Source organism: Coregonus clupeaformis, chromosome 11 (assembly GCF_020615455.1).
Source record: "Coregonus clupeaformis isolate EN_2021a chromosome 11, ASM2061545v1, whole genome shotgun sequence".
Taxonomy (NCBI): Eukaryota; Metazoa; Chordata; class Actinopteri; order Salmoniformes; family Salmonidae; genus Coregonus; species Coregonus clupeaformis.
In genome coordinates this window covers 5,397,217-5,424,987 of record NC_059202.1, presented here as the reverse complement: position 1 = coordinate 5,424,987, position 27,771 = coordinate 5,397,217, and the positions used below count along the sequence as shown (strand labels likewise).

At 41.8% G+C, this 27,771-nt stretch overlaps 1 protein-coding gene across 2 annotated transcripts; it reads left to right on the top strand.

Moving 5' to 3' along the window:
* The first annotated feature begins 1,019 nt into the window (after positions 1-1,019).
* On the top strand, positions 1,020-27,457 carry cracr2aa (calcium release activated channel regulator 2Aa). 2 transcript variants are annotated; one of them, XM_041890595.2, is made up of 18 exons: positions 1,020-1,289; positions 6,760-7,041; positions 11,453-11,564; positions 12,754-12,955; positions 14,127-14,273; positions 17,240-17,330; positions 17,500-17,595; positions 18,814-19,001; positions 19,103-19,174; positions 19,444-19,492; positions 19,672-19,760; positions 20,162-20,522; positions 22,455-22,584; positions 23,750-23,831; positions 24,107-24,221; positions 24,630-24,731; positions 25,208-25,284; positions 25,749-27,457. In XM_041890595.2, exons 2-18 carry the CDS (start codon positions 6,826-6,828, stop codon positions 25,834-25,836), a joined length of 2,217 nt encoding a protein of 738 aa, XP_041746529.2. In that variant the 5' UTR covers positions 1,020-1,289; positions 6,760-6,825; the 3' UTR covers positions 25,837-27,457. The 2 variants fall into 2 exon arrangements, with proteins under 2 accessions (XP_041746529.2, XP_045079360.1); XM_045223425.1 differs by lacking the exons at positions 1,020-1,289; positions 11,453-11,564 and having other exon boundaries at positions 6,959-7,041.
* Positions 27,458-27,771: the final 314 nt, after the last annotated feature.

The following is a 27,771-nucleotide window of genomic DNA, read 5'->3' as shown; positions in this document are numbered from 1 at the left end:
GGATTCAGCGGCAAATTTGAGGCATACAGATCATAGAGGTCATGGTCTAATTATGATGTCAAAAGACCTAGGCTAAAAACAAATGTTAATTCATGTATTCTTCTCTGGATAGTGGAGTGCATTATGGTTTGAGAAAGTCCAGCTGCTGCATGGGGATTTTGTTCCGGACCAGGGATGGGCAGCTCCAGTCCTCTGGGGCTTGACTGGTGCCACACTTTTTCCCCAGCCCCGGCTAACACACCTGACTCTAATAATCAACTAATCATGATCTTATGTTTAGAACACAATTAGTTTAATCACCTGTGTTTGCTAGGGATGGGGGAAAAGTGTGACACCACTCCGGCCCCCGAGGACTGGAGTTGGCCATTCCTGTTCTAGACAGATAATCCCACCTGAAATATGGCGCTTATAAAGTTTACTCTAGGGCAATTCCATGGTAACAGAGTGACACTGAGACTCAGATTTTTCAATTTAAAATGTGTCAAACAAAAACCAATGATTGCAAAGTTAAAGGCCCAGTGCAGTCAGAAACTTGATTTTCCTGTGTTTTAGATCTATTCCCACACTATGAGGTTGGAATAATACTGTGAAATTGTGAAAATTATAATAATGCCCTTTCAGTGTAAGAGCTGTTTGAAATGACCGCCTGAAATGTGAACCTGTTTTGGTGGGAAGGAGTTTTGGCAAGCCTGGTAAAGTAGAATAATAAGAAAGAGAGTTCTAAACCTCTCTGCCAATGACAGCTAGTTTTCAGTTTTCACTCAGTCCACTCCCAAACAGTCCAGTCATAGCAAAATTCTTGCTTGATAAATTGGTCTTTGCTAAGAAGCACTGAAAAGTTTACAACACATTTACTTGAACAATGCAGATGCACTTTGGTAACAGAAAGAATGATGGCACAAATACTCACTGTTACTAAACGTTGCATCAGCATTGTTCTTCAAGTATTTTTTTTTTTTTTTTTATGTTTAGTGGAAATTGTTAAAAGTTGCCCTTGTGCATAGATATGGTTTGTTTAACTTTGCAATTATTGGTTTTAGTTTGACATACATTTTAAAGTAAATAATCTGAGTCTCAGTGTCACACTGTTACCTTTGAATTGTCCTATAACTACAGACGCGAATCAGATGCGAATCGGCTTTCTTGAGTCCTTCCCCGCAGTCAGGTCTGTGAAATTCCTCCACTGTTATGTTGTAAACAGAGGAAGAGAAATACAGCTTTTTGAAGTTGTGACAGATAAACGTTTGAAGTCGTCTATGACTATCTTTAGTGCCTTCCAGTAACACATGGTAACGTATTACTTTACTTTCGCTTACTATTTTAGAAAGTAGGCTACTTTAGCTAGCTAGTTGGACAACTATCTGCAGTGACGGGTGAACCAGAATCTGGGTTTACAGGAGACGTTCTCCTCCTAGATTCTGGTTCAAGTGGCGGGTAACGTTAGCAGTTTGAGAAGGATCACTCTTTGTTAACTTTGTCCGCAACTCTTTCATTGCGGTTTTACCTTAGACATAAATATGTTATTATTGGCTGAAGTGACACAAGACAAAGTATTCTTGTCAGTTTTAGAAACATGTCGCTACACTTACGATAACATTTGCTAAATGTGTATGCGACCAATACAACTATATTTATTGTTGGTGCTTTCAAGACACCTGGGAACTTAAACAACTACGTCAATTTACAACGTCAGTGATCTTAAGTCGGAACTAGAAAGATGCCCGAGTTTCCGACTTGGAATTCCAAAGTCGGAAGTCGAGATTTCCGAGTTCACAGTTGTTTTGAATGCGGCATCAGGTAGCCTACAGGTAGTGGTGTTGGTCACATTTCTTTAACGTGTTGTAAACTGGAAGTTTCACATGCCCTGGGGTGTAGGCCTAATAATTAATCCGAACATATTTTTTTGCTACTAAAATGATTTTCTATTGGACAAATTCAGATGGGTCCCTCTACGTTTCGTTCATTTGCTGTACGCAAATGAGTATGCCCCTGGCTTCTGGCTTGATGATCTGTTAGATGTAAAATAAATCAACATAATCTTCAATGACTTTTGGCATCTGTCTGTCTCATAGGGTGTGCTGGGCACTGTGCCAGCCAGAACATGTTGATTAGATTTTCTACAGGAATGGGTTATCACTAAAGTTCACCAAAAAGGTTAGCCTACATCTTTAGAAATGCAGATTAGAACCTCATTTTTCATCCAGTCATTACTTTTATGATAACCTGCAACACTGCTTTGCCATTGCATCACAATATTACATTGCAGGCATGTTAGTTAGACAATTGCACGACACTATGTTGTAATTTTATCATTTTTCACTATCCATGATGGTTAAACAGAGAAGTGGCCTCAACCAGGAAGTGAGTTTCAATTGCCAGTTGTCTGACTGGGTAAATTTGAAAAACCTCTGACCAGGTAGGATGTGCTGAAACATCTGACTGACACATGGCCTGATAGGCAGGCCAGGGTTTGTTTGTACAGTCCCAAGAACTAAGATTGTCACACATCAAGACAGGAAGTGGTTTAGTTACCACACATTGACCTAGTTACTTATGTCATAGTGAAAAGTCATTGGCAAATGGCAATATACCCATTCTGCACTTTTCAAACTCTGATGTATGAATTGCGGTGGTAGGAGGCAGAATAATGTTCAGTTATCACATTCATCCTGTTTCCGCAATCCAGTAATTTTCTTACTAATAAGTTTGCTTTGTGACTTTTTTTTCTCTTGAATAGGTTGGCTCTTGCTATTTTCTTGCACTCCACTTGCCAACATCCAAACACTTGCTGATTATGCTAAACCTACTTAAGTGGTCAAAGGGGTTGCAGACTGTTCATTCAGGTACTCTTCAATAACTTTACCTGTGGTCATAAGCTCCAGTATGACTGTGACCTGCTGGTGAACCAGCACACCCAGGAGAAGTTGTATTTTTTTACGGCAAGTGGCTCTTTTCGTCATAGTTCAAACAAAGGAAGTAGAGTAGCGGATAGCACAGCGTCTGAGTGCTTCAGAGACAGCCTAGTAAGAGTTCTGCTCCAGAGATGAGTCACTTTTTGATAGGCAGCCTATTTGTAGGAAACCACAATTTTCTGTTGAACTTAGTGCAGTGTTAAAAAAAAAAAAACTTTAATCAATGTCTCGCTTTACACATTTGTTGCTTCCCTATTTTGATTTAGTGTAGTCTATATATATTTTTTAAAATCTAGCTTAATCAAAAAGTGTCAAAAAATGTCATACATTGTAGGCCTTATGTTGTCTCCCTGAATTACTTCTGGTTTGATGCAGCAACTTGGAAGATAAGTTAGCTAACTGTATGCAAAGTAGTACAGCAGGTTATTTTCCTAAGTTGACCATTGAAACAAGCCAATAGCTTACTCCAACATTTAGCTTAGACTGTTTGAAATGCAATTGTTCTGGAAACTGCACAAGGCATAGGCTACTCTGTTCTACTTCTCTCATTAGCGTACGTTGTAGGTCATAGACTCATAGCTAAGACGCACAGTCTCTTATTGCATTCAACAGTGGGTGTACCATTTGTCATTCATTGCATTGTAAATAGCCTATGTGTTTGAGTTGGCGACGTGTCATCATGCCATGTGGATTGTTAAGACTATATAAGATCTCATCACAGTCTTCAACCTCGGTGTCAAATATTGTCTGATCCCTGGCTCGAGATACATTCAGGATGATGAGATTCTCATTCAAGATCATAAACTGAGTAGGTCTATTCATGATAGCCGTGTTGTCACACGATAAAATGATAGGATTACTGGTCCTCTGCAAAAGAAAAGTGTCAACTTCAGATCTTTAGTGAATAATTATATTTAATAGTGTTCAGGATCTCCTGGTTCAGCTTTCAGGGTTTATCCTACAAGCTTTTCTCTTACTTTGGAGTGAGCTATTTTTTGTCAACAAAATAACCATCCAAAAATGGCAAAGCGGAGCATCAGAAATGTGGCTAGATGGAGCATGAGGTGGAATAGGGAGTGTGTGTATGCCAGCCGCAGACAGAAAATAATTTAGTCAGCCACCAATTGTGCAAGTTCTCCCACTTAAAAAGATGAGAGAGGCCTGTAATTTTCATCATAGGTACACGTCAACTATGACAGACAAAATGAGAAAAAAAATCCAGAAAATCACATTGTAGGATTTTTAATGAATTTATTTGCAAATTATGGTGGAAAATAAGTATTTGGTCACCTACAAACAAGCAAGATTTCTGGCTCTCACAGACCTGTAACTTCTTCTTTAAGAGGCTCCTCTGTCCTCCACTCGTTACCTGTATTAATGGCACCTGTTTGAACTTGTTATCAGTATAAAAGACACCTGTCCACAACCTCAAACAGTCACACTCCAAACTCCACTATGGCCAAGACCAAAGAGCTGTCAAAGGACACCAGAAACAAAATTGTAGACCAGCACCAGGCTGGGAAGACTGAATCTGCAATAGGTAAGCAGCTTGGTTTGAAGAAATCAACTGTGGGAGCAATTATTAGGAAATGGAAGACATACAAGACTGATAATCTCCCTCGATCTGGGGCTCCACGCAAGATCTCACCCCGTGGGGTCAAAATGATCACAAGAACGGTGAGCAAAAATCCCAGAACCACATGGGGGGACCTAGTGAATGACCTGCAGAGAGCTGGGACCAAAGTAACAAAGCCTACCATCAGTAACACACTACGCCGCCAGGGACTCAAATCCTGCAGTGCAAGACGTGTCCCCCTGCTTAAGCCAGTACATGTCCAGGCCCGTCTGAAGTTTGCTAGAGTGCATTTGGATGATCCAGAAGAGGATTGGGAGAATGTCATATGGTCAGATGAAACCAAAATATAACTTTTTGGTAAAACTCAACTCGTCATGTTTGGAGGACAAAGAATGCTGAGTTGCATCCAAAGAACACCATACCTACTGTGAAGCATGGGGGTGGAAACATCATGCTTTGGGGCTGTTTTTCTGCAAAGGGACAAGGACGACTGATCCGTGTAAAGGAAAGAATGAATGGGGCCATGTATCGTGAGATTTTGAGTGAAAACCTCCTTCCATCAGCAAGGGCATTGAAGATGAAACGTGGCTTGGTCTTTCAGCTTGACAATGATCCCAAACACACCGCACGGGCAACGAAGGAGTGGCTTCGTAAGAAGCATTTCAAGGTCCTGGAGTGGCCTAGCCAGTCTCCAGATCTCAACCCCATAGAAAATCTTTGGAGGGAGTTGAAAGTCCGTGTTGCCCAGCGACAGCCCCAAAACATCACTGCTCTAGAGGAGATCTGCATGGAGGAATGGGCCAAAATACCAGCAACAGTGTGTGAAAACCTTGTGAAGACTTACAGAAAACGTTTGACCTGTGTCATTGCCAACAAAGGGTATATAACAAAGTATTGAGAAACTTTTGTTATTGACCAAATACTTATTTTCCACCATAATTTGCAAATAAATTCATTAAAAATCCTACAATGTGATTTTCTGGATTTTTTTTCCTCATTTTGTCTGTCATAGTTGACGTGTACAAATGATGAAAATTACAGGCGCCTCTCATCTTTTTAAGTGGGAGAACTTGCACAATTGGTGGCTGACTAAATACTTTTTTCCCCCCACTGTATGTCTGACTCGGCGTGCATGTGTTTTTGGTGAGCTGTCTGTTCTCTGCCTGCCCTACAGTGACTCAGCCTGCAGCTTACAGGCGAGGGGGACAGCCCCTTTAAGGCAGTCTTCCATACCAGTGCACACAGGAGCCCATATAGGCCTAACCACCGTGTGGCTTTACCAGTCAATATTTCGAGGCACGGCCCTTCCAGACAGGCCAAAGTACTCCTCCAGCTCTCAACTTGTCACTGATCATCAATCCCATCACTCATACATGCTTTGGTCACAATGTGTGCCATACGAAGAGCGCAGTAGTACTGTAGTCTTTTGTGGATACACCAGTCAACCTTGTTGGATTGAGTGTTCAACAATCTCCTATGTTGATGCATTGCATGATACTGTGCTGTAAGAATTGTAGGATTCCATACCATTTGAGGCTTTTGCCCCTGTGGACTGGATGCTTAATTCAGAAGAATGTCTCTTTCCTGTTAGCCTCTTTACCCTGAGGAACCAGTAAGAATTGTCCCTGCCTAGTGCTAGCATAATTGTTTCCTTTGAACTACTGTGATAGAGAACATGATACTTCCCACTGATAGGGGAGGGAACTAAGCTCATACTTGGAACATCTGCCGTCTGCTCTGTGAATTTACTTAATGGGTTTCTCTAAGATGTGCCTAATATCTAGTTGCACACTCCTCTTTGTCCCAGTAGTCAGCCCAAGTGTTGTCTTCACTGTTTATCATCACTTCTCTTTAGCACCATTCTTTGTTGATGTGTTCAAAGTAGGCTAACTCTCTCCTTGTGAGATTTGAGTTTTGCATCTTTCCTAGGCTTGTTGTACTGTGTTTTTTAGTTGGCTGCATTATTAGACTACAAGTCATTATATTGTAATAAGACCTAGGTTATGTTATCAAAACAAAATGAACAACATAAAATGCTATGTGAAGAAAGACCATAGTCTGACATGTCTCATGCTCCTTCATTCAGAGAGAGGGTTATTTGAAGGGATCTATTTTACCTTTCTCTCTCTCGCTCAGAGCCTGGGCTTCATCGACTAATTAAAGAGGCGGTTGCTAAGAGATGACAAGCGGTGACATCGCTGCTGAGAGCCTCTGTGCTGCAGCCTGAACCAGAATCTCTACTCTGGGTCTCTTTTCTCAACCCCTGTCTAGACCTGAGTGCACCTGACCCATGTGAAGGAGTAGAGGAAGTGAGAGGAGCCACACCACACACACACCATGGCAGCTTTCACCAGTACCCCCAAAGTGAGTTCCAGGAGTGCTCCTCGGCACAGAGACTGGGAGCAGAGCCCAGCAGAGTGTGACTGGAAGGACTGGGAGGCTGGAGGCGGTGAGAGATCTACAGGACACAGCACCATGCTGGAGAAGACCCATGACTTCTTCCAGATCTGTGACATCGAGGACAAGGGCTTCATCACCCACCGGGACATGCAGGTGAGATCACCTACTGTATATGGGTTCACTGAGTCTGACCAAACCGTCCCATGAGAAGTTATTGAAATGTTTAGGCTACACCAGATGTGAATTATGCATGTTCCCATCCTTAGTACTGTGTATATATTAGTTACCTAGTCATGTATAGCCTAGATGTTACTTTTATGTTATTATGTCAGAGTAACACATATTTTAAACTGCCGACTTTTGATATTGATTTACAGTGCAAGTTGTTATAGTTGTGTTTTGAACTGTGATTCTTGCTCTGAATGATCAAAATAATCATGAGTTGTGGTGGGTTTGTTGGAGTTGCATTCAGTAGCATTTGAGACTTTTTTCCCTGTGGACTGGATGCTTAATTCAGAAGAATAATACATATTTCCTGTTAGCCTCTTTACCCTGAGGAACCAGTAATAATTGTCCCAGCCTAGTGCTAGCATAATTGTTTCCTTTGAACTACTGTGATAGAGAACACATGATACTCTGTGGATTACTCTGTGGATGTATCCTAACCTATGCACCAGCTCCCATAGCTCATTATTGTTGTAATTTAGGCTTTTGTTAGGGCATCTGAATGACTGCTGTTAACAATAGCATACATTAGGCTAAATAATGAGGAAATAATGCCAAACCTAACAACTGCAACAAATCCTCCATAGACCTTTGTTGGATTTGGAGACAACAATCTGGTCATTTCACAAGGCTGCATGTGGAGGACAGGGACTGCGTGTGCTCCATAGAATTAAATGGATAACTTTTATATCTCTGTGGTGTGCTCATTAGAGATGATTCTGAGGACATAGCCTGTATCTTTCTAATTCAGGAGAGCATGTGAAAAGAGTGACATGAACCCACGACACACATGGGCTGCAAAGAGCCACACAGAGCCATGCTTTGTCATACAGCAACTTCATCTGCATTACTGTGCAGATCCAAACGCCTCTTACATATTCATCAATGGCAGAATATTCCTTTGATCGAGCACTTGTGAGCCCACGCCGTGACCAGGGTCTCTCAATAGAATAGATCCCTTTGATCCAATGTTTATGGAAATATACAAAACAATTTCCCTAGACCCGCTCCCCGTGTTCATTATGAGTTGTGAAAGTAATGAAATCAGCCTATTTTGTAATAACGTCAATGCATAACCGTGTGCACTCCTGTATAATTCATTACAATTGTCTGTGTAAATTAGTCTAGTTAACCTAGTCTATCAATATAAGTGTTATGCAACTGAAATGCATTTCTGCTGGTCTATTATTAGAAATCCTGAGTAGATAGAACAGAAAATGTATTTCTCTGCCATAAGCAAGATGGTTTTTGATATAGTCGGTTATTTACTACGTCTGATTAGGCTTACCTTGTTTATCCATAAGGACAAAGCAGATACACAAGTAATTTATTTGGCAAAGTTATGAACACCTATTATACAGTGCCTTCGGAAAGTATTCAGACCCCTTGACTTTTCCCACATTTTTGTTACGTTACAGCCTTATTCTAAAATTGATAAAATTGTTTTTTTCCTCCTCAATCTACACACAATACCCCATAATGACAAAGCAAAAACAGGTTTTCAGAATTTTTACTAATTCATAAAAATAAAACAAACGGAAATATCACATTTACATAAGTATTCAGACCATTTACTTTGTTGAAGCATCTTTGGCAGCGATTATGGCATCGAGTCTTCTTGGTTTATGACGCTACACGCTTGGCACACCTGTATTTGGGGAGTTTCTCCCATTTCTTCTCTGCAGATCCTCTCAAGCTCTGTCAGGTTGGATCGGGAGTGTTGATGCACAGCTATTTTCAGGTCTCTCCAGAGATGTTAGATCGGGTAGAAGTCCAGGCTCTGGCTGGGCCACTCAAGGACATTGAGCCAAGCCACTCCTGCGTTGTCCTGGCTGTGTGCTTAGGGTCGTTGTCCTGTTGGAAGGTGAACCTTCACCCCAGTCTGAGGTCCTGAGTGCTCTGGAGCAGGTTTTCATCAAGGATCTATCTGTACTTTGCTCCATTCACCTTTGCCTCGATCCTGACTAGTGTCCCTGTCCCTGCTGCTGAAAACATCCCCACAGCATGATGCTGCCACCACCATGCTTCACTGTAGGAATGGTGCCAAGTTTCCTCCAGACGTGACGCTTGGCATTCAGGCCAAAGAGTCCAACCATGTTTCTCATGGTCTGAGAGTCTTTGGGTGCCTTTTGGCCAATTCCAAGTGGGCTGACGAATCAAATTGTATTTGCCACATGTGGCGAACACAACCGGTGTAGACTTTACAGTGAAATGCTTACGTACAAGCCCTTAACCAACAATGCAGTTTAAAAAATAGGGAGAGGTTGTTATCCTGGCACCACATGGCCAGGTCTCTGACCTCCTCCATATAGGCTGTCTCATCGTTGTCAGTGATCAGGCCTACCACTGTAGTGTCGTCGGCAAACTTAATGATGGTGTTGGAGTCGTGCCTGGCCATGCAGTCATGAGTGAACAGGGAGTACAGGAGGGGGCTGAGCACGCACCTCTGAAGGGCCCCCGTTTTGAGGATCAGCGTGGCAGATGTGTTGTTACCTACCCTTACCACCTGGGGGTGGCCCGTCAGAAAGTCCAGGATCCAGTTGCAGAAGGAGGTGTTTAGTCCCAGGGTCCTTAGCTTAGTGATGAGCTTTGAGGGCACTATGGTGCCTTTTACTGAGGAGTGGCTTCCGTCTGGCCACTACCATAAAGGCCTGATTGGTAGAGTGCTGCAGAGATGGTTGTCCTTCTGGAAGGTTCTCCCATCTCCACAGAGGAATTCTAGAGCTCTGTCAGAGTGACCATCGGGTTCTTGGTCACCTCCCTGACCAAGGCCCTTCTCCCCCGATTGCTCAGTATGGCCGGGCGTCCAGCTCTAGGAAGAGTCTTGGTGTTGCAAACTTCTTCCATTTAAGAATGATGGCCACTGTGTTTTTGGGGATCTTCAATGCTGCAGAAATGTTTTGGTACCCTTCCCCAGATCTGTGCCTCGACACAATCCTGTCTCGGAGCTCTACGCACAATTCCTTCGACCTCATGGCTTGGTTTTTGCTCAGACATGCACTGTCAATTGTGGGACCTTATATAGACAGGTGTGTGCCTTTCCAAGTCATGTCCAATCAATTGAATTTACCACAGGTGGACTCCAATCAAGTTGAAGAAACATCTCAAGGTTAATCAATGGAAACAGGGGTCTGAATACTTATGTAAATATGGTATTTCTGTTTTGTATTTTTTATGCATTTGCAAAAGAATCGAAAAACCTGTTCGGTTTGTCATTATAGGGTATTGTGTGTAGATTGTTGAGAAAAAAATAATATTTAATCAATTTTAGAATAAGGCTGTAACGTAACAAAATGGCTGAATACTTTCCAAAGGCACTGTAAAAAATTTTACACTTCATGATGTATTCTAGCAACTGCCAGCATTGCCATATATGTGCACATGTATCATTTTCTGCTGATGCACAAACAGCCTTACAATGTTTTTCACACCATGACCAATAGAGTGCCAGGGGTGTCTCAGGCTGTGAACTCTGTCTGCTGACATAAGGGATGTGTTCAGCCCAGATAACAGAGTTTACAAGGAGTTCATACTATGAATTTCACAAGTGGTTTCAGTGTAAACATAGACATGCCCAGCTCACAGAGGTGTGGCAGCGGTTGGCTTTTCTGGATCATTGTGGTCTTTACTGCTTATTTTCAGGGTTTCAGAGTGTATTTAGTCTCTGTTTGCTTTCACACTGCTTGGCCTTGGCGTGTAAATGGTGGTTTGGGTTTATGTTGTCAAGGCTAATGTTGACTGTTTTTAGATGTTTTTGTTGACTTTGGGCAGAATTGTTCATTTCTGTAATGTTTGAGTTCAATCTGAATTAATTAATGTCACAAGTTTATTAATATAAACATTTTATGAAACAGCCTATCCTAGTAATTAACGATTCTTTCATCATGAACTCACATTACATCCATCACATCGGTTGTGTGAGTGCTAATAATACACGATCCTACACTTTATGAACATGAAGTACATATGCAGTCCTGTACTTGGATACATGACCATCTCTTCTGATGCTTATGATACTGTTGAGTGTTTTGCCAGGTGTTTGTGCTTGGCTGGCAGCTGTTGAACCATACTCTATTGTTGGCACAGTAGGATTCTAAGGGAGGACAGCTCATAATATGGCTGGAATTTAGTGAATGAAATGCCATGAAACACATGGAAACCATGTGTTTTTTGTGTTTGATACCATTCCATTCATTCTGTTCCAGCCATTACTATGAGCCTGTCCTCCCCAATTAAGGTCCCGCCGGCCGCCTGTGATTGTTAACGTAGAGACTCCGAGTCCTTCAGGTCCCCAGTTGTGTCAATGGCGCCTGATTGTGTTGTGTGTCCTGCTCCACAGAGGCTGCATGGACAGCTGCCCCTCAGTGCAGAGGAGCTGGAGAATGTCTTCGACACCCTGGACTCTGACGGCAACGGATACCTCACCTTGCAGGAGTTCTCCTCGGGGTTCAGTGCGTTGACTATGTTCTCTTCTCACTTTCTACTGTCCAATGTATGTTGATGTGCTGTGATTGTTTTGAAAAAGTGATGTAGTTTGATTTGATGTATCTTCCATTTCCACATAACATTGAAGCTTATCCTCAATACTGACAAAACTAAACTAATGGTGTTTTCTAATGCAAGAAATAGACCTCTGAACCTTTCACCTGTTACTACCTGTCAGGGCAAGGAGATTGAGGTTGTAACCTCATATAAATATCTTGGAATTCTAATTGATGACGGCCTCTCTTTTAAATTGCATATTCAACAACTTACAAAAAAATTGAAGCTGAAATTGGGATTTTATTTTAGGAATAAGGCCTGTTTTTCTTTTGAAGCCAGAAGGAGGCTAGTATCAGCTACATTTATGCCTTTACTAGACTATGGGGATATTTTATATATGAATGCTTCCGCTCAGTGTTTGAGATCAATTGACACTCTTTACCATGGTACTTTGAGATTTATTTTAAACTGCAAAACCCTTACGCACCACTGTACTTTGTATACCAGGGTTGGCTGGCCTTCTCTAGTCACTCGTAGGCTCAGTCACTGGTATACTTTTATTTACAAAGCCATTTTGGGTTTACTACCTTTTATTTGGGCATTTTTATTGTTCAGAAATGTGGTGGGTACTCTCTTCGTTCACTGGACTTTATCCTGCTAACTGTTCCAAATGTCCGAACTGAATTTGGTAAAAGGTCTTTTATGTACTCTGCGCCATCGTCTTGGAACACCTTACAAAATAATTTTAAACTGGAAGAACTTGTCCCGATTGGTGTTTTTAAATCTCTGATGAAGGATTTTGAGGCTGATTCCCTGACCTGTCAATGTTTTTAATTTGCTGTTTTTGATATTGTTATACTCTTGTGAATTCATGAATGGTTTTTTACTAGATTACTTGTAGTTTTTCATGTTGTCTGTCTGTAATTTTTTGTAATGACTTGGTGCTGCCTATCTTGGCTAGGACGCTCTTGAAAAAGAGATTTTAAATCTCAATGAGCCCTTCCTGGTTAAATAAAGGTTAAATAAAATAAAATAAATAAAAACATTAACCGTGCTAGTGCACTGTGCAAGCAGAGTATGCAGCGCTGAGTAGGTGCAGGTACATAGAGAGGGAGTAAAGGATATTATAAATCATCTCCTGGACTCTTATTTCTCCAGGTGAGTTCCTGTTTGGCCGGAGGATCCCTTTAACAGAGGGGATGGCGGAGGCCAACCCCATTGCCAAGGAAGCCACCCAGGGCCCCCCAGACTCCCTGTATCAGACCCAGTGGGAGGAGAGGCTGACGGGCAGCGAGGATGAGGAGGAGAGGCACTTCTGCATGCTCATGGAGAGCTTGGGCGCCAGCAACGTCTTTGAGGAGTCAGTGTTTGTTTTTGTCTATGACGTCCATACTGGGAAATCCTTTGTCCATCCCTCAACAATAACCAGTCTATTCCTTTAGAATGGTTAGATTGATTGAAGTCAGCTGTGCAAAACAACAGTAGTGCTAACCATTCTGTTTCAATCGGCTTGCTTTGATATTTCTCCGAAAATTCTATAAGCTTAACAAACAAGCATAAAGTCTACAGACATGTATAAGTAGAAAACAGATTAAATACCTGAAGTCACTGTCATCTACCCCAAAAACCTCAGACAAAGGAAAAGTTAATCTAAATTGAGTTGGGTTATTTAACCTTGCACAAATCATTATAGTCACTGACATTCATGTTTTTGGCCTTCTGAACTCTAGGCGTTCAGAGGAGAGAAACGAGAAAGCCGGGCCTCGCATAATGCATGACTAAACTCACCTTTAGCAAACAAGTGTGGCTCAATAAAAGTAAACGGTAGTAGGTGAGGATGTCAAATTGATAAGTACATCCTATTGACTGTCTGTAAACCTGGGTTAGAACCAGAAAGGAATGCTGACAATTTAGATCAGATCAGTTTGCTTCAACCTCTGGTGTGTTTTCCTGAAGTTGACATGGCATAGAACTCTACTGTGAGGATTGGAAAGTTTCCATATTTGTTTAGGAGTATCCAGAGGCCTGCTAGTCTGATCAATCAGTCCTAATTTCAATGAACAGAGATACATCAAACATGCATTGTATGAGATAATTTTCTCAATTGGTCTTTCCACATATTGCCCTGCCAAAAATGTTTTATAAATACATTATTCCAGTCATTATCTGAACACTGACGTGAAGACCATGGCACAGACAAAGATTGCATTTAAACTGTTGTATCAAAATAGCTCTATTTTCTACTAACAGGAAATGGGATTTTCTAGGCTAAGATCATCTTGACCAAATGTCAATTTTGCGCAAATATGTAAGCACGGCTGCAAGCAGCCCACAGCTACCCACTGCCTGCCTACATTGCCCTAATTGTTCACATTGACCTTCAAGTGTAATTCAACTTCAAGTACACACATTTTTTCACCAAGAAGTACCTCAGCACAGTTGTTCTACACAGAAACCTGACTACAGAATACAGACCGTATTCCAGGTCTTGTCATTCAGACTAATCTTTGTTCTGACCCCCTTTCCATCAGCCCTGGTGAGGTGCGTAGTCTGTGGGCCCAGCTGAGGAGAGATGAGCCGCATCTCCTGTCCAACTTTGAGGAGTTTCTGGCCAGGGTCACCTTCCAGATCAAAGAGGTCAACCAGGAGAAGAGGGAGATGGAGAGCGCCCTTAAAAGGTAGAAATATCGCATATCATCAGGTATTGGTACCCATGTAGAATTTGTGCAATTAGTAGCTCACTGTAGCCTGGTACCAGATCTGTTTGTGATGTCTTGCCAACTCCTATGGTCACTGGCAAGACGGTACAAACAGATCTGGGACCAGGCTAGCTCAATGTTCCTTTACAGATAACCTCTGCCTGAGTAACGAAGGGCAAACTAGCCTACTGCTTGCTACGATATGAATGTCATTTCAACCTTTTTTGCATTAGGGCATCTGTAGAATGATCGTCCCCAGTTATATATCTGTTTTTTTCTGTGTTTATTTCCCTTTTTATTATTTTTTGTACTAAAAGTATAACTTTTTCTGACTGACAGATTTGTAGTCCTTAGTTAAGCCTGCTAAATTCCACACATTAAGCGCTAGTGCTGCCTTGGGAGGAGAGAAGTGTTAAAGTTTTACAGTGTGGGTGGAACAAACTTTTATTTCAAGAGACACATTTACTCAACTGTTGGGATGTGGCTAACCTTCCAGCTCCAAAGCAATATTAAGTGCTTGTGAATGTGCTCCCTAAACTCCCACTTTCTCCAAATTGTGTCAGACAATGTTCATGGCAATTTTACGCAAAGGAATACTACTTGACAATCTCTACCTACTTGTTTACATTTTACATTTTTAGTCATTTAGCAGATGCTCTTATCCAGAGCGACTTACAGTTAGTGAGTGCATACATTTATTTATTTATTTTCATACTGGCCCCCCGTGAGAATCGAACTCACAACCCTGGCATTGCAAGTGCCATGCTCTACCAACTGAGCTACACAGGGTTTATTATGTCATGTTTCAACTGAGCACCGCTTAGCTTTTGTACCATAGTGGTGCATTATCACACAGTTTCACATAGTTGAAGAGCAACCAGTTTTTGAGTCCGTTTCTGAGTGAAAGGAATGCAAATGTTGGATGAGGCTGCTATGGTTGGGTTTTATGACAAGTGGCTCACACTTTGCAGCTGTTTCAAAACGTGTGAATGTCTTTCTTGCTGTATTCAGAGCTGTAGAGACACAGGGGTTTGATTAAAGCTGACCGGAGTGGTTAGGCCTTGAATGGTTAAGTAATTATAGTTATCCCTTTTGATTTTTCAGATGTGAATGACACTATACAGGGGGGAAAAAAGTATTTAGTCAGCCACCAATTGTGCAAGTTCTCCCACTTAAAAAGATGAGGCCTGTAATTTTCATCATAGGTACACGTCAACTATGACAGACAAATTGAGATTTTTTTCTCTCCAGAAAATCACATTGTAGGATTTTTAATGAATTTATTTGCAAAATAAGTATTTGGTCACCTACAAACAAGCAAGATTTCTGGCTCTCACAGACCTGTAACTTCTTCTTTAAGAGGCTCCTCTGTCCTCCACTCGTTACCTGTATTAATGGCACCTGTTTGAACTTGTTATCAGTATAAAAGACACCTGTCCACAACCTCACAGTCACACTCCAAACTCCACTATGGCCAAGACCAAAGAGCTGTCAAAGGACACCAGAAACAAAATTGTAGACCTGCACCAGGCTGGGAAGATTGAATCTGCAATAGGTAAGCAGCTTGGTTTGAAGAAATCAACTGTGGGAGCAATTATTAGGAAATGGAAGACATACAAGACCACTGATAATCTCCCTCGAACTGGGGCTCCACGCAAGATCTCACCCCGTGGGGTCAAAATGATCACAAGAACGGTGAGCAAAAATCCCAGAACCACACGGGGGGACCTAGTGAATGACCTGCAGAGAGCTGGGACCAAAGTAACAAAGCCTACCATCAGTAACACACTACGCCGCCAGGGACTCAAATCCTGCAGTGCCAGACGTGTCCCCCTGCTTAAGCCAGTACATGTCCAGGCCCGTCTGAAGTTTTCTGGAGTGCATTTGGATGATCCAGAAGAGGATTGGGAGAATGTCATATGGTCAGATGAAACCAAAATAGAACTTTTTGGTAAAAACACATCTCGTCGTGTTTGGAGGACAAAGAATGGTGAGTTGCATCCAAAGAACACCATACCTACTGTGAAGCATGGGGGTGGAAACATCATGCTTTGGGGCTGTTTTTCTGCAAAGGGACCAGGACGACTGATCCGTGTAAAGGAAAGAATGAATGGGGCCATGTATCGTGAGATTTTGAGAGAAAACCTCCTTCCATCAGCAAGGGCATTGAAGATGAAACGTGGCTGGGTCTTTCAGCATGACAATGATCCCAAACACACCGGCCGGGCAACGAAGGAGTGGCTTCGTAAGAAGCATTTCAAGGTCCTGGAGTGGCCTAGCCAGTCTCCAGATCTCAACCCCATAGAAAATCTTTGGAGGGAGTTGAAAGTCTGTGTTGCCCAGCGACAGCCCCAAAACATCACTGCTCTAGAGGAGATCTGCATGGAGGAATGGGCCAAAATACCAGCAACCGTGTGTGAAAACCTTGTGAAGACTTACAGAAAACATTTGACCTGTGTCATTGCCAACAAAGGGTATATAACAAAGTAAGAAACTTTTGAGAAACTTTTGTTATTGACCAAATACTTATTTTCCACCATAATTTGCAAATAAATTCATTAAAAATCCTACAATGTGATTTTCTGCAATTTTTTTTCTCATTTTGTCTGTCATAGTTGACGTGTACCTATGATGAAAATTACAGGCCTCTCTCATCTTTTTAAGTGGGAGAACTTGCACAATTGGTGGCTGACTAAATATTTTTTTCCCCCACTGTACACTGATAATAAGTGCACATTTTTTCTGGTACTCATCTGAAAATCTATTTGTTGCTGTGCCTGTTTGGAATGCGTCATAATAGCTTACAATTACCTACTGTATGATTGAAATGCTAGACTGAAAGCTTATTTAAACATTTGATAACAACACTTGAGTGGCCCATTTTATTATGTGGAAAATGCTTTATTAGCATTAACAAAACAAAAACATTTTCTAAATCCGAACAGAAAAGCAGCAACACATGACGATGAGATCCAGCGCTTATATGAAGAAATGGAGCAGCAAATCAAAAATGAGAAGGACAGGATCCTCCTGCAGGTAAAGGAGAGATCTCCCACTGCATACACCAGACTTGTTAGTAACTTCAGTTTTCTGAAAGATGCTCTTGCTCTCTCGTTCTCCTTTCCTCGTTCTCCTTTCCTCGTTCTCCCTCACTCTCTTTCTCCCTCACTCTCTTTCTCCCTCACTCTCTTTCTCCCTCCTGCAGGACTCTGAGCGCTTCCTGTCTAGGAGTCAGGATCTAGAGCATCAGCTGTCCAGTAAGGAGAGGGAGCTAGATCAGATCTTCCAGAAACAGAGGAGGGTGAGTAGGGACAAGAATGATGAGTCATTGATTATCACAGGCATCACACTGATGGGTAGATTTGCACTGTACAGAACTTAATATTATTTTTGATTAAATCTAATTTTGGTGAAAGTGTTTTTGAACAATGTGAGATATCAACTGATTGATATCAACAGAATTGTCACCAGCTATTATGAATTAGTACTCTAAGAGCTGTTGCTGAGTGTCTGCAGCTTATTCTGTAATGGAAATTAAGAGATGATCATGCGCAACCGTCACACTCTCACAAACAGAACTCCACTGAAGCTTTTAAGACTAATTTGGGGGGTGGATCAGCTTTAATATTGCAGATTGTGGCTTCCATCATTGTAATTGTCTGCATCATTTCCAATCCCAATATACTGTTTTGTGTGTATATATATATATATATATATATATATATTTATTTATTTATTTATTACATATATTTCCTTTATTATTTTCCCCTACCACCCCACCCCTAATTGGAGTAAACTAATCGATAACAATTAGTCTTACCAGCACTTCTTACTTTGCTTTACAAAGGGGAACAAGGCCTTAGTTCCTACTGTACCCAAGTCACCAAGGCCTTCTCTCAGAGCTCCCTGGCACCTCTAATTATTATGTCTGTAATTCACATTCCATGTTCCTCTCTGCCAACCATGGAAATAGAATGGCAGAACATTGACTCGAATGGGAATGTCCGTTCTAGAGATTCTATTTCTATGCTGTAAAGCAGGCATCCAGACGCTATGCTGGCTAGCCTCATTGCAGTGTCGCTAGATAAAGTATCTTGTTGTTTTGGATCCGCTGTTGTAGCACTTGGGCTTATATATTTAGAACAGTGATAGTAGCGTTTGAGGCTACAGTCAAACAACATCCTTATCTGTGTGTCCTCACACAACCCCTGGCTTTAATGGATGTGTGTGGGTCAGACCAGGCCAGTATGTGTTATGCAAGTTTAGAAGATTTCTGTTCATCAATGCTTGGTGTATCATAGCAAACACACATTGATCATCCTTAGCAATCATAGTGTCTAGACTCCAGACTATGATTGTTACTGCATAGAAGTGTCTGGGAAATTGTGTTTTTCAAGCTGCATATGATCAGATAAATGAAATGAAAGTGTATATTGTAGGGTGTCTGCTTTTGGCTGTAGTGTTGTTTTGTGTGTCTCCTCTGTGACTGTGGCCCCTCTCCCCTGTGTCCCCTCCCCAGTTGGAATGTCAGTGCCGGGAGCTGCACAGCGAGCAGCACGTGACCAAGGTGGAGAACGTGAAGCTGAAGCAGACGAATGAGGATCTGGCCCAGGAGCTGGAGCACACCAGTCAGGAGCTGACCCTGGCACAGGAGCAGCTGGGCCTTCTGCAGGAACAGTCCTCACGCCTGCACAAGGAGAGGGAGATGTAAGTCTGCCTGTTTGTATCCGACTGGTTGGCTAGCTGACTGTTTGGGTCTCCTTGTGAGTCCACAGTACATGATTATGTGGATTTGTTTTCCAACACAGGGAAATGTACCAGGTCACAGAGGGATTGCAGAGAGAGCGAGCAAGCCTGCTGAAACAACTTGACCTCCTGAGGTAGGAGAGGAGAGGAGACAGACACACACTAGGAGAGAGGCAGTGGGTTATATCAGTTCAGGGCCACTGTTCTCCAAATCAAGGAGCAATTAACATACTGTACAATAGTGTACAATGTTATATTCACTACAAACCAAGGCCACGCATCCATCGAGCAGATAGCATAGTATTGACCTCAGGCAAACTCCTCGAAGCTGTTTCACACTAGTTCTTAGAAAATGTGTTTTTATTTTTTGCTATGAACCCATTCCTTGTTATATTGTCTCCAGGGAAATGAACAAACACTTACGAGATGAACACGATATGTCCTCTTATCAAGTAAGTATTCACATGAATTTTTTTTTTGTCCATTTGTGAAATCCTGTCTGTCTGTATGATATGTTTGATAGATCCTATCCTAAAAACATGATTCCTTGAAAAGCATGGAACCTAGAAAACATTTTCTATCAAATCCAATTGCAATCAAACTGTAGATTACATTTGTTGTTGTTTTGCAGAAACCAAGGAATACTGTTGAAAATCCTACTTGGAACCCGAGGCCTGGATCACATACTCTGAATCCCTTTGACAAAAAGGCCTTTAAATGGTACACCGTTTGCTCTGAAATGAATGAATACTGTCTCATGCAGTTGTGGAGGCCTTAATTTATACAAATGTTCAATTCACCTACAATATACACTTCTTCAGTATGACTGTAGCTTGAGTAGTTATTAATGGTGAATGATTCATATTTTCTAAGTAGATGGCATTACACAAAGTAGAACAAAGCACATGACACAGAATTCAAATGTAGGACAGAAAGCTGTTCAATAGGGCTACAGTTGTAGCTCTGTGCAGAACATGTCTGTACTGTATTTACATTGTTCTGAAAATGCAAATGCTTAGTCAATTCACATTCTACAGCCATACCGTTATGTTCCAAAAAAAGCAATTGTGAGCCAATTCACATGTGTCCCTCTAATTATCAGCTCATCCCTGTCTCTCCAGTGAGGAAGAGGAGGGAGGGCTCCCCCACTCTAAGAGGAAGAGCCCAGGGGGAGTAAATGGCTACAGCCTGGATTATGTGGTAGACTCCAACCCCCCCCACAGACCCCTCCAGAGGATCATCTCCATAGAGGAGGACCACCTACCCCAGCTCCTACAGGACGACTACCATGCCCAGCTCTGCGAGTGGAGCGAGGAGGCGGAGGAAGAAGGGGAGGAGGCAGAGCACATAGAGCTGCAGATGAAATCAATATATCCTCCTAGTTCTCTTCCGACTAGGGAGCAGCAGCCAGCTGACACCAGAGAGACAGAGACGCCTACGTCCCCCAGGGGCCAGCCTGTCGGCAAGGAGACCGTGGTGAATGTAAGACTTGTATGCTCAGAGATACAAGGTTGATTGGTCCTAATGTGGACAGACTTTGTTTTGTCTCTAATCAATAGAACATGAGAAGGTGTCAGTTGGCCAAGTAACCTCCCCTTTAAAATAACCTTGCCTTCCTCTTTAGTCCTTCAGGGTTGTGTATAGGTCAGTGTGTTTTTGTTGGTTCTTACCCCGTATAAAGAGGGGTGCAAGAGGGGTGGATGTACAGCACAATGTGTTCACAAAGCCCTGTTTTTCTGTCTGAGCAGACCTGCGATAGGACAACAGCAGTCACAGGGGTTGGGTTTCTCTCTTTGAGTGACTTGACCCCACAGTTACCCTGGCAACAGGTTTAGCTACTTGTGTGTGTTGAATGAGTGTTTCAGGAAGTTTCCATGGTTTACTGTCATCTAGGAACTTACTCTACAGTGCATACGGAAAGTATTCAGACCCCTTGACTTTTAACACATTTTGTTACATTACAGCCTTATTCTAAAATTGATTAAATCGTTTTTTTCCCCTCATCAATCTATACACAATAGCCCATAATGACAAAGCAAAAACAGATTTTTGCAAATGTAATAAAATGGAACAAACTGAAATATTACATTTACATACGTTTTTAGATCCTTTACTCAGTACTTTGTTGAAGCACCTTTGGCAGCGATTACAGCCTCGAGTCTTCTTGGGTACCATTCTTCTCTGCAGATCCTCTCAAGCTCTGTCAGGTTGGCTGGGGAGCATCGCTGCACACCTATTTCCAGGTCTCTCCAGAGATGTTAGATCGGGTTCAAGTCCGGGCTCTGGTTAGGCCAATCAGACTTGTCCCGAAGCCACTCCTGCGTTGTCTTGGCTGTGTGCTTAGGGACGTTGTCCTGCTGGAAGGTGAACCTTCGCCCCAGTCTGAGGACCTGAGTGCTCTGGAGCAGGTTTTCATCAAGGATCTCTCTGTACTTTGCGCTGTTCATCTTTCCCTCGATCATGACAAGTCTCCCAGTCCCTGCTGCTGAAAAACATCCCCACAGCATGATGCTGCCACCACCATGCTTCACCGTAGGGATGGTGGCAGGTTTCCTCCAGGCGTGACGCTTGGCATTCAGGCCAAAGAGTTCAATCTTGGTTTCATCAGACCTGAGAATCTTGCTACTCATGGTCAGAGTCCTTTAGGTGCCTTTTGGCAAACTCCAAGCTGGCTATCGTGCCTTTTACTGAGGAGTGGCTTCTGTCTGGCCACTCTACCATAAAGGCCTGATTTGGTGGAGTGCTGCAGAGATGGTTGTTCTTCTGGAAGGTTCTCCCATCTCCACAGAGGAACTCTGGAGCTCTGTCAGAGTGACTACCGGGTTCTTGGTCACCTCCCTGACCAAGGCCCTTCTCCCCCGATTGCTCAGTTTGGCCGGGCGGCCAGCTCTAGGAAGAGTCTTGGTGGTTCCAAACTTCTTCCATTAAGAATGATGGGAGGCCACAGTGTTCTTGGGGACCTTCAATGCGGCAGAAATTTTTTTGGAATCCTTCCCCAGATCTGTGCCTCGACACAATCCTGTCGCGGAGCTCTACGGACAATTCCTTCGACCTCATGGCTTGGTTTTTGCTCTGACATGCACAGTCACCTGTGGGACCTTATATAGACAGGTGTGTGCCTTTCCAAATCATGTCCAATCAATTGAATTTACCACTCCAATTAAGTTGTAGAAACATCTCAAGGATGATCAATGGAACAGGATGCGCCAGAGCTCAATTTTGAGTCTCATAGCAAACGGTCTGAAAAAGTATGTAAATAAAGTATTTCTTTTTTTTATTTTGAATACATTTGCATATATCTTGATAATTACTTGAGGAAAAGTTGACTGAAGCACAAAATGGAGTTTGGAAAAATGTAATGAAACCTATAGAATGACCTCTTCCCTCTGCTTCATCTCTCTGTGTTGTTTCCAGGAGGGTGCAGCATCACCCCCGGACCGCCTGTTTAAGATCGTGCTGGTAGGGAACTCTAGCGTGGGGAAGACCTCCCTCCTCAGGAGGTTCTGTGATGACTGCTTCTACCCAGGCACCTCTGCCACCGTGGGTGAGTAGTGAGTGGCCTCTCCAGGGTTCCTTTTCTAGAGCAGATTAGGGTTTTCATTAGGCACCAACGGAACACAACGGACTGAAACTGGGTGGAACTACCTGGACTTGAATAGGAATCTAGTTTTTGTTTTATGTTGCAAACTGTTTTGATATGGTGTGTCCTAATCAACATGACCCAGGGCAGAGCTGAGCCCCCAGACCTGTGGCTGGCTGACCTCACCCTCCCTCTCACAACAGCTTTACTCATTAAGCTCTTTTAAATGCTGATTGCTTACACTGTGGAAAGCCGACTATGTTGTGTTGATCTTGCACTACATAGGCAACAGCCTAAGCAGATAAACCATATTGTGGTGCTGTTGTATTGACTGACTTGTATTCACACAGACCATGACTGGATACTGGCCTTTCTGTTGTACAGTAGGTGACTGGATACTGGCCATGACTGGATACTGGCCTTTCTGTTGTACAGTAGGTGACTGGATACTGACCATGACTGGATACTGGCCTTTCTGTTCTTCAGTAGGTTAATGTTACACACCCAAACCTAGTTTGTTCTTTGACTGACTGCGAGCATACTGAATTACGTCATGTCCCAACCCACACAGCATCACATGAGACGGCTTGTGAAGTCAGTGTTCCTTTCCTGTCATTCTGCAGCCTGGTACGAACAGCTCCAGATCTCTAATCTCCTCTCTATTTAGGCCCTGTTTGGAAGAACACAAAAATTATTTGATTCTGAAAATAGTAATTTTTAGGAGAAACTCAGATGGATTTTGAATTGTATGGTCCCTCTAGAACAATAGGCAATATACTCTCAACTCTTGTTGATGCAATTGTGATGCAGTCATTGACAAAAAACATGTTGTTTCTCCTTTTCTATTTGAGCACTGGGAACAACTATAGTTGATTGCAACCATCAATGGATGAGTAACATTTCAGAAACTCAGAAGGACAAATATCCTTTGAAGTTCCTTGTTCTATCCAGATTTAGCCCGGAAATCAATTGTTGTTTCCTTTCGTCATTGTTTAACCTTTTCCTATCTTGCTACGAACCCAGCACTTCTAAAAAGAATACGGACAGAAAATTACAGGGAAAAAATATTATTGGAATGCAAAATATAGTAAATGACTTAAGTGATATCTTGTCCATCCTGCATCAACAGGCATAGACTACAGTGTGAAAACGATAACAGTGGACAACAGCCAGGTGGCACTGCAGATGTGGGATACAGCAGGACAGGAGAGGTGGGAAACATGACTCTACTAAGGGAATTTACACACGTTCAAATTTTTACCTCAGCAGCTTTTGTTTTGCTACATGCAGTTGTGCTCTATGGCACATAGATAATGTCAGTGAAGGGACATATTACTACAATGCTTAAATGTCAGTATTCTTGACAGTATTTTCTAATGAGACCATGTTGCACATGATACTTGAAAATAGTATCTTAATGAAACTATATACATGAGGATAAAGTACAAATGGAGGAATGATCAGTTTTCCTTCTCCACTCCTTCAGGTATCGCAGCATCACCAAGCAGTTCTTCCGCAAGGCTGACGGTGTGGTAGTCATGTATGACATCACTGCTGAGCAGAGCTTCACTGCGGTGAGACAGTGGCTGACCAGTGTACAGGTAAGACAAGCCCTAACACTTCACTGCTCACCTCTGAAATAGCAGGCCTACACATGTAGGTAATACTGAGGGTCTCCTCCTGCTCAATAGCACATTCAATGTAGGCCGACATAACATTTATATACACTATCAGATCAAATGCGCAAATTATTGTTATTCTTACTGGATATTTGTAAAGATGCACGATACATGTTACCATCCATTATCGTTATGGATTGTGTGCCACGTACTATCTGTACACAACATGTAGTGAATATAGATTTGTCTGTGATCTTGCTCAGTGTAACACTGATGTTAAACACCTGCGATGCTGAATGCTGCTCACCCACTGGGGATATGAAAGGGACCGCTGAGGTTCTAGCCCTAATGGAGTGCATCAGTGCCCATCATCTCAGTCTCTCTTCACAGGAGGGGGCCGGCGACGATATTCCCATCATGCTGCTGGGAAACAAAACGGACAAGGAGAGCGAGCGGGAGGTTCAGACGAGAGTAGGCGAGAAATTAGCCAAGGTCTGTCTATCAGCTATTCCCTGGGTGTTGTGTTAATGGCCCAGTCTTCAACCCACAGGCTTCAGTGCCCACAGCCACAAAGTGGTGGGCCATCTTCTCACTGAATAAGTAAAAGCAACAAAATGTGGGGGTTTTAACGATGTGTGAGTGGGCCTCAAAATGGTCCAGGAGTTGTTTTTCCGATTTCCGACATCCCTCTTTTTTTTCTTTGGGTTTGTAGTTTCTATGGTGATAGATAATTGCTAAGTGCCTTAGATCAGTCAAGAGCTGCTCTTCTTTTTCATTTCTCTCCTATGGCCATTAGTCCAGACAACTTTACCTTAATGTTACTAAAGAGGCCTGAGTGGGAGGCTGTGTGGGAGAGGAGAGCATGATCGACCTACTACAGCCGGTTCCAATCGCAGCACTGTACTGTACATCCCATTGACTTTCCTGTTTTTCATCTGAGAATGACAGTTATCAAATCTCCTTTGCAGGACTGCCAGTTGATTTTCTATGAGTGCAGTGCTTGTTCCGGACAAAAGGTTGTAGACTCTATGGTACATTTGGCAAGGTGAGTTAAGTAAAGTGCTGTGTGGGATTCTGCCCAGCGTTTTAACAGGACATAAGTCTTACTTCTTCCACATTACTATTGTCTTAACACGACTATTTGTCATTTCGATTTTGGCCATTAATTAACAAGGCTATACGAATGGAAAACAAGCTTAATACTGTCAGGCCAAAAATGTAATAACTGTCTGCTTGGACTTTGTCCAAGCTAGGCTTTATGCGGTCTGCAGTGAAATCTGACAACTCACTTTAAGCCAAATGTGTCAGACAACTTTATCCTAACACTTGAAATGCTCCCAACTTCAATAATAGTATCAGAATCCAATATTGTGTGAGATTTCTCTAGTCAAGTCTATTGCACTGTAATTGAGGTTGGGTTCTCACTCTCAATAATAAACAGTTAACCTACACTACAGTATGTGACTTTGGCTAATTTCTGAGTAAGATCTCTTCTCCTGTGTCTCCTAGAGTTCTGAAAGAGCAGGAGGACAGAGAGAAAGAGAAGACGATCCAACTGGTAAACAGCTCTTCACAGAAGAAGAGGTCCTGCTGCTAGCAACAAGAAGGCTACTAGCTAGCTTCTATCTTCTCAACACACAAGGTGATGGTGAACTCACCTAATTAGATGTACAGTATATTCTGACTAGGGTTCCTTAAGAACTCAAAGATCTACAGCACAATACCTCTCACTGTCACTCAGTCCACCTGCGGTGTGTACACCTGTTTCTTGAATCTGTGGTTTTTTAAAAACACCTCTTTAAAAAAATGAAAGGGCATTTTTAAAAATACAGTCTTGCACTACTATAATAAAATATAGATTTCCCTAATGACAACTTATTTTTAATGAAAATGTATTTTCAACTAGCTAAGGCAAAACCAATAACTAGACTACTTTTATATTTAATTCAGTACAGTTTACATTATCTGACAAATGTACTGAAAAAAGAAAAGTCAACCTTGTTTATAGTTGGGTTAGGCTTCGTGAAATCTGAATTTCGTTCGCACCAATTTAACATTTTCCAGTAGTAAAGGGTAAAAACATTTGTCAGATTTGGACTTTATCTCAGTTACTACTTTATCTCAGATCATTTTGATTAATAGATGAGCCTATCCCTCAACTGTAATAAGGTTTACTGTGTTGTATATGTAATGTTGGGACGATTTACCAGAAGTCAACTACAGATGTAGGATCTTAATTTGACCAGGATTGTCCCAGCAAAATAATCCTGCAGCAACAGGATTTGAACATTTACACCATTCACACTTTTCTGCCGATGTAATGTTGCTAATTCATGGTTAGGCTATTGGGCTACATGAAAAGTACAATACTGTTAATATAATATTTTAGTGTGAGTTTTCAGTGAATCTATGTAAATCCTGGAGCGCAGGAAAATTCTCAGCAACAACGGTGATCAAGTGAAGATCCTACATCTGTATGTGTCTAGAAAGTCTAACTGGCAGCTTCTCCTTTTACACATAAATGTTAGTTTTACACTTTGCAATGACAATGGAAGGTAGTAAAGCTCTGACCATACTGTACCTTTATCAAAGCGTTTGCATATAAACAGTCACCACTATTTGGCTTTTTTATGTAATTTGCGCAGTGTTATTTCTATGAAGGAGTTCTGTTGTTGTACTGTAGTTGTTTGCTCAGTTTTTCCAAGTTATTTGCCTTCTCTTAGAGGTATTTGTTTGTGGGCGCACTAAAACATTTATCCTAATAATTCCATAAAAGTTGATATAGCACCAAGTATCCTTGAACAAATGTTCTAGTTTTACAAATCCTGTTTGAAATAAAACATATTGCAATGGATACCATCACTTCACCTGTAAAGTACCTCAGATACCGATAGATACGTATGAGACACTGGAGGTATCATTAGATACCTACTGTATGTGTATTTTCTGTGATGTTGAAGGTTACTGAGAAGTCATCATTTGGAGCCCTCCAGTATAGAGAGAATTCCTTGTGTATTTGACAGTGTGCCATAGCACCATGACTACTCTAAATGAACCCACGCTACTGTGCCTGTGTTCTTGCACAATAATGTATGTGAAAATGTAAATATTAAAAATGTTGTATGGTTTCTCTGAATAATAAATAGATATTGTATATTTATTTCAGTGATCTTGTGAATGAAATAATCGAACAAAAATAAAAACACAATTTCCTTGAAGTAGCACAGTGGTTGCAGTAATGAAACTCGAATTTCAGATGCCACCTAGTGGACAATGTTGGTCTTGAGCGTTACATTTTATTGAACTGTTACATGACAGGAGGTACAATTAACAATACAATACAAAGCTTGAATAGTGCTATTTTTCAATTCAGAATTGTCATACCAAATTAACATAAATAGCACAATTTCAGTAGCTGACATGAAATAGTGGCAACCATGTTTTAGTACTTGGTGTAAATAACCAACTGAATGCCATGAGTGGTAAACCGGAATAACACTACATTTACATTTTAGTCATTTAGCAGACTCAT